This window comes from Elaeis guineensis, chromosome 8 (genome assembly GCF_000442705.2).
Source record: "Elaeis guineensis isolate ETL-2024a chromosome 8, EG11, whole genome shotgun sequence".
Taxonomy (NCBI): Eukaryota; Viridiplantae; Streptophyta; class Magnoliopsida; order Arecales; family Arecaceae; genus Elaeis; species Elaeis guineensis.
Window position 1 is genome coordinate 126,546,686 of NC_026000.2, and position 15,113 is coordinate 126,561,798.

Consider the following 15,113-nt stretch of genomic DNA (forward strand, 5'->3'; position numbering starts at 1 on the left):
GGGGTTTTTTCAACGAAAACCTCCATGTGAGCATACTTCTCTGCACGGACAAGCATATCGAGATAATTTTGAGGAAAGATTTTCACCAATAACTTTTTAAAATCATTCTTCAAAAGTCTACTCATCATAACGGACATCGTAATCGACTGGTCTAGATCGCAAACCTCCAGGGTCACTGTATTAAAATGGTTGACAAAGATACGAATCGACTCCCCTCCTTCTACTTGATGGTGTGGAGATTGTCGGACTGCTTTTGTTGTCATCGGCTACTGATAAAGTCATCAACGAAAAACTGACACAACTCTTCAAAAAAGTGAATTGAGGCTGGCTTCAAACTTGAATACCATTGTCGAGTTGCCTCCTTGAGGGTAGTAGGGAACGCTCGACAGAGAATGCCATTTGTTGCTCCTTGAGGGAGCATCGCCGTCTTGAAAGTCTTCAGATGATTGACGGGATCGGCAGTCCCGTCGTAGGTCTCAAACTGGGATACTTTAAAGTGCTGAGAGAGTGGCTTCTGCATTATCTTCGGAGCGAAAGATGGCTCGCTGCTGACTCACTATAGGGTTGCATCGAGGAAGCATTATTGAGAGTATTGATCCGCTTATCGAGTGCCTGAAATCGTCTCTCGATGGCAAGATCTCGGACGGTACAAGCCTCAGAGTGCTGGGGAGAGTGGCGACCAGGGGTTAAATCATGCTCCGATAGTAGGTGGAAGATCGCCACCTTATCGATTGCTGGGTTCTAAGGCGGCTCTGATGGGTTTGCCTCCTCTCTAAACTCTATGGAGGTGCTGCGGCTGCTCAAGTTGTAGTGGTGACTGGGAAGCCGGATTCAGCTGGCGGTGCCGCCGTAGGAGACACTGGCGGTGCTGCCGAGGGTAGTGTTGGTGGCACCGCTAAAGGGAATGCAGAAGTAGCTTGATCAGATTGTGACATCGTCGGTGGAGGTGCAAGAACAGTTTGGACCGTCTGAACGATAGCCGTCAAAGTCTGAACCTATTGGAATAGCAGGTTGAACTGATCCGCCGTGACCCATACTAGTTGGGCTGATGGAAGAGCCTCCGTCACCGATGGCTGCACCTGGTTGTTAGCTTGGCTTCCCGCCTATTGGGAGGCGGTGGCATTGGTGAGACGAGACGAGACTCACTTTGGTGGTATGATGCGAAGATTGTGCCCTTCCTCTATTTATTGCTGTGATTTTTGCTGAAGTTGGAAGGTAAGCGATTGAGTTTTGAGCAGGGGTGCTGGAGTGACCTGCAAAATAAAATATGGACTGGAGGTTTTCGCTTCGACAAAGACCCTTCGATATTCAAATCAGGAATCAGTAAACAGCAAAAGCAACAAGTGATTTGCTGAGATGGATTGCCTACCTGGATCCTTGGAGCTTTGGTTATTTGTAGAGTATGGTCAAACAAATATGGAAATATGCAGTTTCGAGGTTGTCGGATTATTGGACGTGCTATTATAGGCAGATATTCTAGCCCTTATTGGCTCTCGTGAGATTAGAGGGAGTTAGTTATATCTGAGTTTATCCACTTAGGGTGGACAGCTGCTACACGTGTCAGAAAATTGACTGACTGAGGTAATGGAGGAAGCTTACGTGTCAAATAGGCCACGCATCAAACTAGATGCAAATAGTTTGGCTCTGTGTATCTGAGTTCGGTATTCGAATCGATATAGTCCACAAATCTGAAGTATCACACTGATCCGAGGTATCCACAATTATCACTGTAACATGATGTATTAATTGAGTGAATTATGCATTTTAGTTATCAAATACAATGATTTAGATTTTTCATAAATTGGTATTGTATGTGTTATATTCAAAGGTATAATAGTAAAATAAGATTATAATATTTTTTTTAATTTTTCTTCTTTGCTTTCAACTGAATTTTTTTTTTCTTTCTTTGAACTAAGAAAAAAAAATATACATCTATTTTTTTCTTCTCTCTCCTCACTATTTTTTTTTTTCTTTTCTTCCCCAGGCTCCCAACCAAAGTGCTAAGCGGGTCATTAGGTATGCATCAAAATTAAAAAAAAAAAAATTCTACCAAAAAAATAAAAAAAAAGTAAGGATCACAAATAACCATTTTATATTTTTTCTCACGTGTTTGGCACGTGGCCAGCACTAGCTTACATTTGGACGCTTTCCTACTCCGAAATGGAGCTTCTCCGGCTTTTTCAAACCTCGAAATGGAGGCAGAAGGCTTCGCCTCCCGGTCCCGGCCGCAAGGAACCGCGCCTCCGCCGAGCGATTCCGATCGGATGGGTGGAGGAGCTTCCAAATACCTCGCCAACCTCCCTTCCCGTGGCCTCTTCTCCAACACCGTCCCCTCCTCCAACCTGGTACTCTCCCCTCTTTCCCCAACCCTCTTCGTTCTCGCCCTCCCAAAACCCAAGCTCACCTTCGTTTTCCCTCCCTATTCCCCTCAATTTCCTTGACTTGTGGAGCGATTACTGTTTTCTTTTCAAGTTTTAAAGTTTTCGCATCTTGTTTCCGTTTTGTTTGCAGGGAGGCATCCGGGTTTATGTCTGTGACCATGATACGGCGCCCCCAGGTACCTTCCTTAACTCTTTCATTTCATAGAACTATGAAATTTTTTCGCTCTAAACGATCTTTGATTTTGTAAAACCCTCGTGAAATTACTTTTTTTTTTTTTTTAAATTATTGTGGTTAATGTGGTAGATAGATAACAGTATTTTTTTTTATAAAAACATTAGAGTGGAAAAAGGCAGTTCATTGTTGATGCAATGTGCAAATGTTACTTGTGGTTTTTGTTTCTTGTTGGATTTTATGTACCATTTGATGCATTCATGCAAACTCTGCATTGAGCATCCATCCTTGGATAAATTGCTAAGGAGCGGGGAAGAAGGGAGGAAGTACTGTGCGGTATACTATGAGTTCGTTCTTATGGGCATAAGATACTTTATCTGGTGGGTAATAGGCATCATGGTTAAATAATTTGTTTTGTTTGGACATGATATGTCCGTCATTTTGATATGTTATTGGCAGACAACTTGATCTCATCTATGTTCTCGCCTTAGTTAATATGCAAGCTCAGCCTGTTGGCTTTGATTACGAGATTGGTTTTTGTGCATGTTATTTTGTCGGTAGACTTTTGTTTACTCTAGGTTGGTTTAGGCTGTGTCTTGAATTATTGGTTAGTAAAGACTCTTTGAATGATTTGGTTTTCAGTTTGGACCTATTTGTAGTAGACCTAGAAGGCTAGACTGTATTTATTTGGAGAATCAACCTAGGCTTGGGGGTTGGTTCAACCCAGTGTTTTCCAGATCTGAGTTCAGACACAGTATAACCCTCGGTTCCAGTCTATGAGGCATAGATATCATAGATACAAGTAAAGTTTAGTCCTAACTGCAACCCATTTTGTGGTTATTTGGCCGATATATTCTAGTCAAGGGCATGTACTTTCGAATGCGAAGTGTCTATAAATTCCAATATTTTAAATACTTTATGCTGTAAACAGCTACCTAGAGGCTGCTAAATACCAAGGTGCTAGGTAGGTGCCTAATCGATCATGTAGAGATTAAGGTGGCCAATTTTTAAAGGTCAATATCAGGGGATATTAAAAAGATATCTATAGGTAGTCAATAGGAACGACCAACTTGCAATCAATTAATACCAATTCACAAAACAATCTTAACTTCATGCTCAGACATGATTCAAAACATTTAGATGGATGCTTGGGTTATCTCTTGAAACACCAGTCAGTTCTGGTAGAATATTTGATTCAAAACATAATCCTTAACAAACCAAGTTGGGATATGCAAGTTTCCCTGGCAACTTGGGTAAAATTAAAGTATATGCTTGCCAATAACGTGTTGGAAATTCCACCGACTTATCACACATGGAGTAAGCCATGCCCCTTGATGATCATTGTGGAGAGCTATAGGTAATCTGGTTGCAAATGGAGGCGGAGAATTGACATAGTGGATATTAGCTACATGGAACATGGGGAGGACATCTAGAAAGTGGTATTACATAGAGAAGAAATGTGGGATAATCAATGAAGAGGGTTTTGGTGAAGGTAGTTATAATGTGATAATACCATGCACTGTTATGTTGTTAGAGAGTTTAGATCTCTGCTTAGTGCTTGATGAAGATGGTTTGGTGCTTCTCCATAGCAAACTGATCAATTCATTTGTTAGCTAAAATGGAATTCAATGACAGCAAAAATTTATGTAGTGACCTTCACACATTACTGGTCCATAATAAAACATTGTTATCAAAATATGCATGATTTGGGTGGACAAATGAGTAGAATATGTGTGCATATTGCTACCTGTCAAGTGTGGTAAAGGGAGGTTGAGCTCTTGTTTAGAGTGGGAATGAGGAATAATACTTATGGTTTGATGATTCACAATGAATAGTCCATTATTAGCACATGGGTTTGGTCTTTCTTGAGGTGATATAGGATTAGCTCAAATGCTGTGTGAAATAGAACCAAAACTTTTTAAGTAGTTGGGAAACTTCAATCGAGCATACTGAATAAAGCAGTGGACAAAACTTGGTTTATGATTGTTTTGTAACTCTCATTCTTGTACTCAAGGGGGCTAGCTCACAACTTATGTCATACTCAAATGGTAATTTTGCTTTCTATTTATAATTAGTTGGAACCATGCAGGATGACTGGAGAAAAGAAAAAGGAGGCAAGAAATATTTTATATCTTCTTTTTTACGGGTTAGAAGATGAAGAAGGAGAAAAGAGAGAAAGTCCCAAAAGTTCCTTATTCATTCATTCTTTATCCTAAGGTGGTATGGTAGAGCCATTATATGTAATATTAGGGGGTTGGGTGGGTTCCTTATCGGAGATCAGTCGATAGTTATAGGACCTGTATATATGGAAAGTAATATCATACAACAATAAGCATATAAAATCTTCTGGGCTCTACTCTAAGTGTCTATATCACTATGCATATATTATATACCTTCGTACATTTTTGGAGTCCTCAGTATGCATTCATTCATCCCTCTTTCCTCTCATGCTTTCATCTTACTCTGTACTTTATTCTGCCTCATCTTTTGAGTAATACTTAAAATGTCAAGTGCTGATTCCAATTGTTAAAATTAGGAGGGAATGTTAGTACTATATCCTTCCATGTTGTGTTTTTACTTATTCTTTAAAAAAAAAAAAAAAACCTTGATTATGTTTGTGATTCTCTCTGTGAGTTGTGTGTGTGTGGGAGAGAGAGATTATAGTTTCTAGAATATCAGAAATTTTAACAACTAATGATTCGGATTTCTGATGTTCATTGTGTGTCTGTTTAGATGAACAATTAATTAAGACAAACACAACGAACATATTGATTAGAGCTCTCCAAATCAACAAACAAAAGAGTGATTCAAAGGATGCAGCAACTAAAGCTACACCGGAGAGCAAGAAAGGAAAAAGGTATCGTTTTCTTTGCTTTGAAAAGTGATGTACATATTCGCCCATCACCCACCTTTGCATGTGTTTCTATTGCAAAACATATAGTAAATATTGTTATCTTGTATATCAGCTTTGCTGAGTTGCTTTAACCATGCCTATGTTAATAAAAAATCTAAATATCATCAATGTGTTTATCCAGTTCAGATGGTGTGTTGTTTTATACCTAGCCTGCAACTGGTGCATATTGAGACAGAAAAAGGAAAGTACTGAAAGATACGCCAAAGATACAATAAAGTGGATAGAAACCAAACTTTTGGCACATGGGCTACCTTCGGTTGCTTTCCAGTGAGAAATAGATATTTTATGAACTCTCATATGAGGTTCAGCCTTTCTCATGGTATCTTTAGTCAAAATAAATGCATGGTTTTGCCAATGGCAACAACATAAACATGCGATCCACGTTAGGTAAAGAAATTGACCCTCATAAGTTATACAAATGCTACATATTGAAATGTACAGACAAGAAATGCAAGGAGCTTAACTTCTAATGCTTTTTTCTTTTCCTTTTTGTTATTCTTCAATAATATATACATGAGTACTATAATGTGTGTTGACATTGCTTAGATAATCCACTAGTATTATTTGATTCAGTAGGTTATCACCCTGTTCTCTCCTGTATCATTAAGTGAACAAATGAAATTACCTAGTTTTTCTCAGCCATCAAAAGGAAAAATTCTGTTTCCAAGCTGCAACAGGTTGAACTTTAGATTCTTGAGAATTCAAACTGTGATTTTTTTAATATATATGTATTTAAGGAATGGTGATGGCAAATTTATAGATCATGCTGGAAAAGATATAAAAATGATATCCACGAAGGAAAAGTAATAAAAGAGCTTGCTTCTTTTTTAAAAGTGATATTTTTCATCTTTAACAAACATATCTAGATTTTATTGATAAAAGGATATTTTGTTTCTCCTTGGTTACATCCACTTAGACTTCATAACTATTAGTCTCTGATGTTGCCAACCAATCCTCTTCATTTCATGGTAGGTACTAGGTTCATTCTCTCTTGTTTCCCTATAGTTGGCTTGGTGAGGAAGTTGGTTTCTTTAGTTCAGGTTGGTTGTAAATATTGGAACATGTGAATGGATCTTAACCTGGATCCATAAAACTAGTCTCAAATAGAAAAAACAAGGCTTTTCTGCTGATTGGTTGTATTAATGACATATATCAACAATGTGTATTTTGGATTGATGAGTCATTTATACTGATTATTTGTTCTTGCTGAGCTCAAGTCTTCTTGTTCACTTCATACATCATTGAGTTAAGAGATGAGCAGTGAATCATTCTGTCGAAGACTGGGAGGTAGAAGAGCACAATAAGTATGAAAATGAATACCTAGGGGAAATGCATAAGGATAATCCAACAAATATATAGGATGGTATATAGCAAGATTGTATGTTCTTTGAGTCATTTGAAGATGATTTCTTTGTATATTTCCCATATTATTGCCACACAAGGTCTGCAGTTAACCCCCCCACCCCACCTCCAGCCACAACCCTACCGAAAAGAAAAAACATTATAACATTGATGGGCTTTGGTATTTTTTAACATTTATATGTCGTATAGGTGGAAAGTAAAGTCAGAACATGCATTTTTATGTCTTGAAGGAAATCAATAGTGAAAATTGGATGCGTACAATAGCTATAACAGGTCATCTCTTTTAATACTGTTGGGACATGAAGTTTTAGCTACTAGCACAATCATTCAATTGCACCTGATGTGATCAGATTTACAATATGTGCTAGAGTTGCCTCTTCCATTCAAAAAATGATGAGGATGCATCTCTTAAACAAGCCAATTCATGAGGTAGTGGAGCATTCAGTTAAGGAGAGGATATGCAAACTGTCTATTCACTAGAAAGGATTGTAGAAACCATGTGGACAGGACTAGGAAACATGAACTTGGAGATTGAGCAGGCTCTTTGAGATGTTTCAACAACTTGCAAACTCAAAAATCAAACATCTTTTACTGTTGGGATATGGATGAAAAGGTTGCTTTGGAGATGTTTCTCAGGCTGATGCTAGGTCTATGGATTAGACATGAGCTATATTAATTGAAAATTGTCCTTATGTGTCATTTCTCTGTTAATGGGAGCCAACTACCATGATCAATATGTATTGTTCAAATCTAACCAGATTGATGACCCTTTCTTGGAGCCACTAGGCCGCTAGTGGACCTAGTACCTTATTTTTAACAAAGAACTCTAAACACTGAAATACACACCCCAAACCGGTGCACTCGGAGGGGCTAGGTAAAGTTTCAAAATAAAGATATTTTGAAAGTCCTTTTTATTATGGACTCATTTGATTCGAAGGAATAATTTTTTTTCAAGAAAGTAACTTTTTAAGAAGTTACTTCCTTGGAAGTTATTTTCTGAGAATAGAATTTTGGCATTTTTGGTGGACTCTGGGAAAGTGACTTATTGCAGAGTAGTTTATGTTTGATTGAGCACCTATTTTCTTGAGAAAACTATATAAAATACCTATTATACCCTTAATAGATATAGGACCGTACTTTTTGCTCCTAAATTTTATATAAATATTAATATTATATTTATATTAATATAAATATAAATTAATATATTAAATATAACATTATACTATAATAATTTATTATATTATTATAATACTAATATATATTAATATTATATTAATATAATTTTAGTATTTTAACTAATATAAATTTATTAATAGATATAAATATAATATTAAATACAATATAATATTAATATATTAATATAAATATTGTATTAATATTAATAAAATATTGTATTAATATAAATATTAAAATAATATAAAATATAATATAATATTAATATATTAATATTAATATTATATTTATATAAATATTAAGATAATATTAATATAATATTATATCACTATTCAGTAGTTCATCTTAACTATCCATTGATATTTTGTAAAATCTTAGCCGTAGATTTTAAAAAGATGTTTTGGGAAAGAAAAAAGTACCATCATTTTTTATCCTATCGGAAGTATCAAAACCCACCTCCCTCATGGGTTTTCACTTTTCATGAAATGTGGGAAGTGATTTTCCATGAGAAAAATTTTTTCACTTTCTCTCTTCTTAAAACTCCGACCAAACAAAGGCTCCCTCTTCATTTTTTAGAATTGGCTCTTCCCCCCACCACCTCCCATCAATCAAACGAGTCCTCTGTTGTTGTTGATTCCCTTTATGTTATTGTCTATGAATTGCACCAAAAATTGAATAACATGTTGATGATTAATTTGATGCTGCTCTTTATTACTAGTTTTTCATGAAATGACCAAAATTAGTGGTTTATATGGAATTTTAAAAACTTAGAATCTTAACAATAATTGTTTCTAATAGGCAATATATTCTACTATTGTGAATTCATTGTCTGCTTCTAAGCTTTTTTTTTATGGAAAATCATAAAAATGGAAAGATGTCATGGTAAAGAACAAAAGATAGGTATTAAGATACAATACAAAAGTAATGACAAAAGCATAAATAAAATATAAAAATATACATACTTGGATTCTTCTTCTTTATAGGTGGCCTTATATTTTTTCTTCATTTAAAAGTTCAAGAAATCAATGAAGAAAAATAAAAGTCTGTACTGAAATAGAACTTCTTATATTGTTTCTTTTCTCCTTCTCTTACTCTTTGACTGTGAAATTTGACATTGATTCCTTGTCTCTTTTCTGTTTTTGTTCTTTGGTTTGTGGGTGCAAAAAAGAATAGTGCATCAGATGATTTCAGAAGTTGGTTTGCCTTTCCCCCCTTTTCCAGTAATTAAAAAGTTGTTATTATAGTTCATCACATCCTTTGATATGAAATGGATAGCTGTGATCAACTGAGCTAGTAAAGGCAATAAGTTGTCTCTTTGTTAGGATAACAATACCTGCTAATCTATTTTCCACATTTTCCTCTTAGTTATAGGGGTAGAACTCGTTAGTCGTTGGGGGGGGGGGGGCAAATTTATATGGAATCCCAAGAAATAGAGAAATTCTATTGAGATTTAAAAATTCAAGGGGGAAATTGCCCACCCACCTCCACGTCCATTGGGATTTAATAATATAAACTCAAGTTCTTCCGGTCTCACTTGTTGTGAGTCTTATACTAAATCAAATGTATATAGATACTACTTGACATTAAAATACACATTGTGATGTACTTAGAACCAAGGGTTTTCAACTTCGAACCGGACCTCATACTAGTTAGTCGGTGGTATGAGTCGGTATGCCTCCATACCGGACTGTACTAGGCCCGAACTGACATTGAAATGAGAGATAAATCGGGGAGAAAAAGAGAGAAAAAGAGAGGGGGAGGGAGGGAAGGAAAGAAAAGCCGGCGAAGACGTCGATAGTGGCCACTAGAGGGCTGCGGAGGCCATCGAGGCCTCTTGGGCTTCGCAGTCCTCCCAGGCTCTCTCTTCCTCTCTTCCTCTCTTTCCTTCTCCATTGCTCCGTTTTTCTAGCATTTTGAATTGAATGCTCGAATTGTATTGGTTAGCAGCTGGTACCGAACCGTCTAGTTTGCGGCGGTTTGGCCAACAATGGTTTGAACTGTTATTTAACTTTCTCCACTATCATGAGGGAATTTTGTGCAAGTAATTCAGTTTATGTATGAACTTGAATTAGTAAACTAATTTTAGAGAATGAAAAGTTAACACTTGGTCTTCATTTAGATCATCAAAGAAGCCTGATGCTTTCACAATACTAAGAAAAAATGATCTGCATAACTCACAAGGGCCAGTATGTTATGATTCAAAGATGGCTTTACTTTGACTGGACATGTCATAGAAAGGTAAAATAAAGGTCACATATTCTCCAAGAGAATAAAGTAGCAGGTATAAAGCAAACACCCCATCATACCGCATTTGACCGCTTAACTGTAACCATTTCTTGTTGGCTTTTGAATCTGTTCTTGCTGGCTCTTGCGTGAGGACAAAAATGTGGCACATTGGCACAAGCAACTGTGGCAGGATTCATTGATGCTGTCAGCTTTTGATCATCATAGGCATGATATATGATACTCTACATCTTGTTTTGAATATCTGGCAATTGCATTTCCACCCTATGAAATTTATGGCTGGCTGGAGCATAGCTGAGTGATTGGAAGGAAGGAAAGGGAAGAAGGGGGCTGGGGCAGGGCCTGGTAGGGGAGGGATGGAGGGAGACATAAACATGGAGTTGCTAGAACGTAAGAGGCATGAGAGAGTATGACTGCATAGTATCCTTGAACTTCTAGTTTGTGAATACCATGCTTGTTGTGGCCAGAATTCCAATGTGTTGTCTCTCTTCTTGTTTGTATGCTTCTGTTTTGAACATGTCAGGCCCTCTGATTCATAAAAATTGAATTTATTGGAATCTAATAAGTCCATGATTATTTATGTATAGTATATCTTTATAGAACAAATTTATTCCCCCCTTCTCTTTCTCTCTACCGACAGTCAAAAGAGATGGTATGCTCCCATGCTTCATTTGGTCATGTCTCTTTGCCATGGAAAGTCCACTTCTATTTAACTGTTGTTGCCAAAATTTGGTTGCTACCTAGGGTCTTTGCAGACAGTAGTTTCTGTTTGGTGGTAATGACTACATATACTCAAAATTTCAAGATCATCCTTGCTAAGCAAGCATGACTTATGTTAACATTTGATTCCTTTTGTTGAAGGTCCTTGTTGTTTATGAATTTTTACAATTTACAATTTTTTTTTCTTTTTTGACATCACCCAATCTGCACGGAACTTTCATTTGGTAGATCTGCTGAACGAACTTCAGAAGGAAGGACTCCTAAAAGAGCAAAAACTAAAACTGCTCCTGGTAATTCCCATCAAGGTATGTCATAATGATTCTCAGTTGATTAATTACTGAAGGGACTGAAAGTATCAGGGCGATGAATTCATTAGTCACTGTTATTTTCTTTTCTGGAAGTTCAATTAAAATATCTCTAACGTTTATTGTTCTTGAGCTAATTTAGCAATATGTTATATACTTCCAAGCTGTGCTCTCTTTGCCTTGTCCATATCAAGAAACTTGTTCTTGATGACTTCTCCATGTATATGATTATAAATAAATGCAAATTAGTAGCACTGCAAACAGTGATAGATATGGAATTTATCACAATTCTGACTTATAAATGTGTTCTTGCACATGCATTCTATAGTTTTTCTTCAAATATACGCATATCACCTCTATACATTAATGTATGGAGGTAATCATTCACTTGAATGATAAAGCGATGATACAAAATCCATAACTTTTGGTTCCCCTCAATAATCTCCAGACCTAGAATGGAAATTCTGCCTTTTCATTCCGCTAATCAAGTGCTATGACATATTACTCCTTAATTGTTAGGATATTTATTTTCAAAAATTAGTAAAGATAGCATTTAAAATATAAGATTAAAATATCAATGACACATTACTCCATAAACGTTAGGATATTTATTTTCAAAAATTAGTAAATATAGCATCTTAAAATATAAGATTAAAATATCAACACCAATATCTAAATTTTGATAAATGATTCTACAAGTTCAAATAAGAGGAGATATATTTTAATTAATTTTAGATTATGTCAAGCACTGTATTGAAAATGATATCTTGGTTACTTGTTTGTGTGTGTTTCAAATAAGAGGAACATATATTTGAATTAATTTTAGGCCATGTGGGTTACTGTGTTGAAAATGATATTGGAGTGCATACATACTCGGGTGCATTAACCTCTATCCATTAATGAAATGATATTAGTCCCTTGTACATTTTGTACACAAGCAAAAGTTTGTGGAGGTAATCCTTAACTTACAAGGTAGACCAATGGTACAACAGCCATGACTGTGGTTTTCTTCAAGAATCTCCACACCTAGAATGAAAATTCTGCCTCTTCCTTCCATTAATCAACTGCTGTGACATATGACTTCTTAACCACCAGGACATTTATTTTCAGATAAGTAAAGATGACATCTTAAAATATAAAACTTAAAATAGTCAATCAATGATGAAGTTTTGATAAATGATTCAACGATTTCAAATAAGAGGACCATATATTTGAATTGATTTAAGACTGCACCAGTCTCTTTGTGGAAATGATATCTTGGTTGTGTGCTTGCTTGTGCACTGCAATGTGTGCACATGTGCTTGCTTGCTTGTTGTGGAAACAAAGTCTACTTGGTGGTTCCGTGAGATTTGTAGAGACTTGAGAATCATCTCTTTAATGCCATTTTGCTTCACATTCAACATCCAAAGCCAAATTCATCCTCAATTAACCCATGAATTCCATATGTTCACCTGTACTTTATGTCTTTAACTCATTCTAAAGTTCTAGCTTCCAATTTGGGAAAAAATTCAACTCATTTCACACAAATTAGTACCAGTAAAAGTTTTAAGGAACCTGTCAATTTTGAGGTGACAAGTTCTAGAAGCTCGCTATTTTTAAATACACTGACACATGCAAAACTCTTCAGTAGAACTGCTTGCAGCATTACATATTTTGGAAAAGCAGCCTTATTATCTATCAATAATCAGAACACCAGCAAAGCATTTTCTGTAGGCGCTCTCAATGGGTAAAATGACCATGATTTTATTTTGCATGATATTTTTAGGGTTTTCTTTGGCTGTTTAGGCTTTAGACCCTTTGATTGTAACTTTATTCTGTGTTCTGGAAGTAAGAATGGAAAAACTGGAACTTCTTTGTTGTTTTATGACCGACTTTTGATACCCAAGAATATGTCCAACATGGCTCTCCTCTGGGCCCTGAACTATTGAATGCATTATTACAAGACTAGATTTTTTTAATATCTGGTATGCGGGCATCATGTTCCTCCTTCGGCAAGTTGGTATCTCTTAGAGTGCATAACTATAATTTGAAGTGTGCAAAGGAACACTGAATGGTCTTGACTCTTCTTGCATTTGTGGTTACTGAGGATACATGCGTTTATTGCTTTTTGGCCAGAAAATTTCGCATAAGAGCACAAATATGTTTCAATCTTTGTGTTGTAACAAGCATTCTGTTCTTCTTCCGAGTTTAAAGAACTGTTCATTTGGCTTGTAGAGGGAACCAGTTCTGGCTTTTCTCGGAGGATGCTTCAGACTATGACTGTAGAGCGGTTGCGTGCACTACTGAAAGAGAGAGGGTTCTCCCCAAGAGGGAAAAAGGCAAGGATTCTGTGCTGCACCATTGTGATCCATATCTTTTTATTCTGTTGAATAGTTATACTGCACTGTGGGCCTTTAAATAAGTCAGTATCATTTTTAAGCTACATCTCTTCATAACAGTGTAAATTTTGATAATGAGAGTCTGGTGGTTGTGATTTTGAATATGTCTGGTTGGTCAAATGTAGGCCTTCCTTTGAGATGAGCATTCTTTTTACTTAAAAAGGTAGAGTTACATTGCTTCGGTTTTGGACTGAGTTTATAACACAGTACTATCAAAAAATAACAATATTACCTCTACATATGGAATTGGATAATTTGTATGGTCTGTCATTCAGTTTTTTCCCATTGATGCATCAAAGTAAAGCAGTCATTGCATGAAAAAATGGTATATAACTGGGATTGTTAAATGACAACAGCCTTATGCATGTACAGCTAATCACTGCAATACAAGGGAGTAAGACTGTCATTTCCCAGTGGTTGGAGTAATGTGACTCCACCATACTTATAATGAGCATAAATTGTATAATTTAACTCTTAAGGTCTCAACTTCCATCTGTATTTCCTGATTATTTGCTCTCTTTGTGCAGGATGAACTGATTGCACGCTTGCAAAATGATGCATAGGTGGAAAGGGTAACTAGCAAGTTTCCATGGGGGTGTTCCATCAAAATGTATGGTGTAGGATTTGTTGAACCCAGTGTTCAGCTTAAAATGTTATATCTGAAGCACTCAAATGGTTTGCCATCTGTCTATGAATATTTAGGTGTATCTTGTTGCATAACAGGGCATGTCAAGTGGTGACTGTGATTTTGGTTGTCCAATGCGCTCTATTGTGGAACTGCATATATGTTAGTAGTCTTTATGGACATCAAATTCCATAGATCCTCAGTATGATTAGGTTTCTCATCTATCTGGAAAGGTAAAAGGAGAATCAGCAATGGTGCCTTTTGCATGTCTGCAAACCATTAAAAAGTCAGCATTCTCTCCCAAGTTTAATGCGTCTCTCATTGTCCAGGCGTTTGTCCCAATGTTGATCCAGAGCTTAGGCATTTGTCCCAATGTTCCATATTTTGCAATCATCTAAATCAGGCAATCGATTTCTACCTTTAACCACCTCGTGGGTTCAGGTCAAAGCAGATGTTACTCATTCCTGTAGTCCTGGGCATGAATCTTGATGTGACATGCTTGGAATCCTCTAACATGAATCTTATTTCGGTCCATCCAGCTTTGTGCTTAGCTTGCTTTCAAGCTGAGCGGTGGAACTTGAGCTTTGACCCCAAGATGAAATTACCATGCAGAGATAAAAATAGGAGCTCTTATGAACGTAGATCATGATATTTTTTTTCCTGTGTTATTTGGATCTCGTTTCAGCAAGTTTGTCCTTTATGGTTGCTATGAAAATAGATCTTTAATAATTATATGGAACCGATATAATTATCATCCCTCTTAATCTAGTGGTTAATGATCTGTGTTTTAGGGCCTGGAAATGTTTATTGTTGAAATATGTTATATGCCTTTTTTGATT

At 36.4% G+C, this 15,113-nt stretch overlaps 1 protein-coding gene across 1 annotated transcript; it reads left to right on the forward strand.

The window, feature by feature from the left end:
- Window positions 1-2,165: 2,165 nt before the first annotated feature.
- Window positions 2,166-14,496, forward strand: LOC105049687 (protein LOWER TEMPERATURE 1). Its single transcript, XM_010929425.3, has 6 exons — window positions 2,166-2,345; window positions 2,512-2,557; window positions 5,287-5,410; window positions 11,195-11,271; window positions 13,486-13,589; window positions 14,177-14,496. Exons 1-6 carry the CDS (start codon window positions 2,193-2,195, stop codon window positions 14,210-14,212), a joined length of 540 nt encoding a protein of 179 aa, XP_010927727.1. The 5' UTR covers window positions 2,166-2,192; the 3' UTR covers window positions 14,213-14,496.
- Window positions 14,497-15,113: the final 617 nt, after the last annotated feature.

What these genes read in the sequence shown, in the direction of transcription:
- LOC105049687 (XM_010929425.3), top strand. Translation starts at nt 2,193, where the DNA reads ATGGAGGCAGAAGGCTTCGCCTCCCGGTCCCGGCCGCAAGGAACCGCG. An exon ending in CCATGATACGGCGCCCCCAG is followed by an intron (nt 2,558 to 5,286) that starts GTACCTTCCTTA and finishes GTGTCTGTTTAG; the next exon opens with ATGAACAATTAATTAAGACA. An exon ending in TCTCCCCAAGAGGGAAAAAG is followed by an intron (nt 13,590 to 14,176) that starts GCAAGGATTCTG and finishes CTCTTTGTGCAG; the next exon opens with GATGAACTGATTGCACGCTT.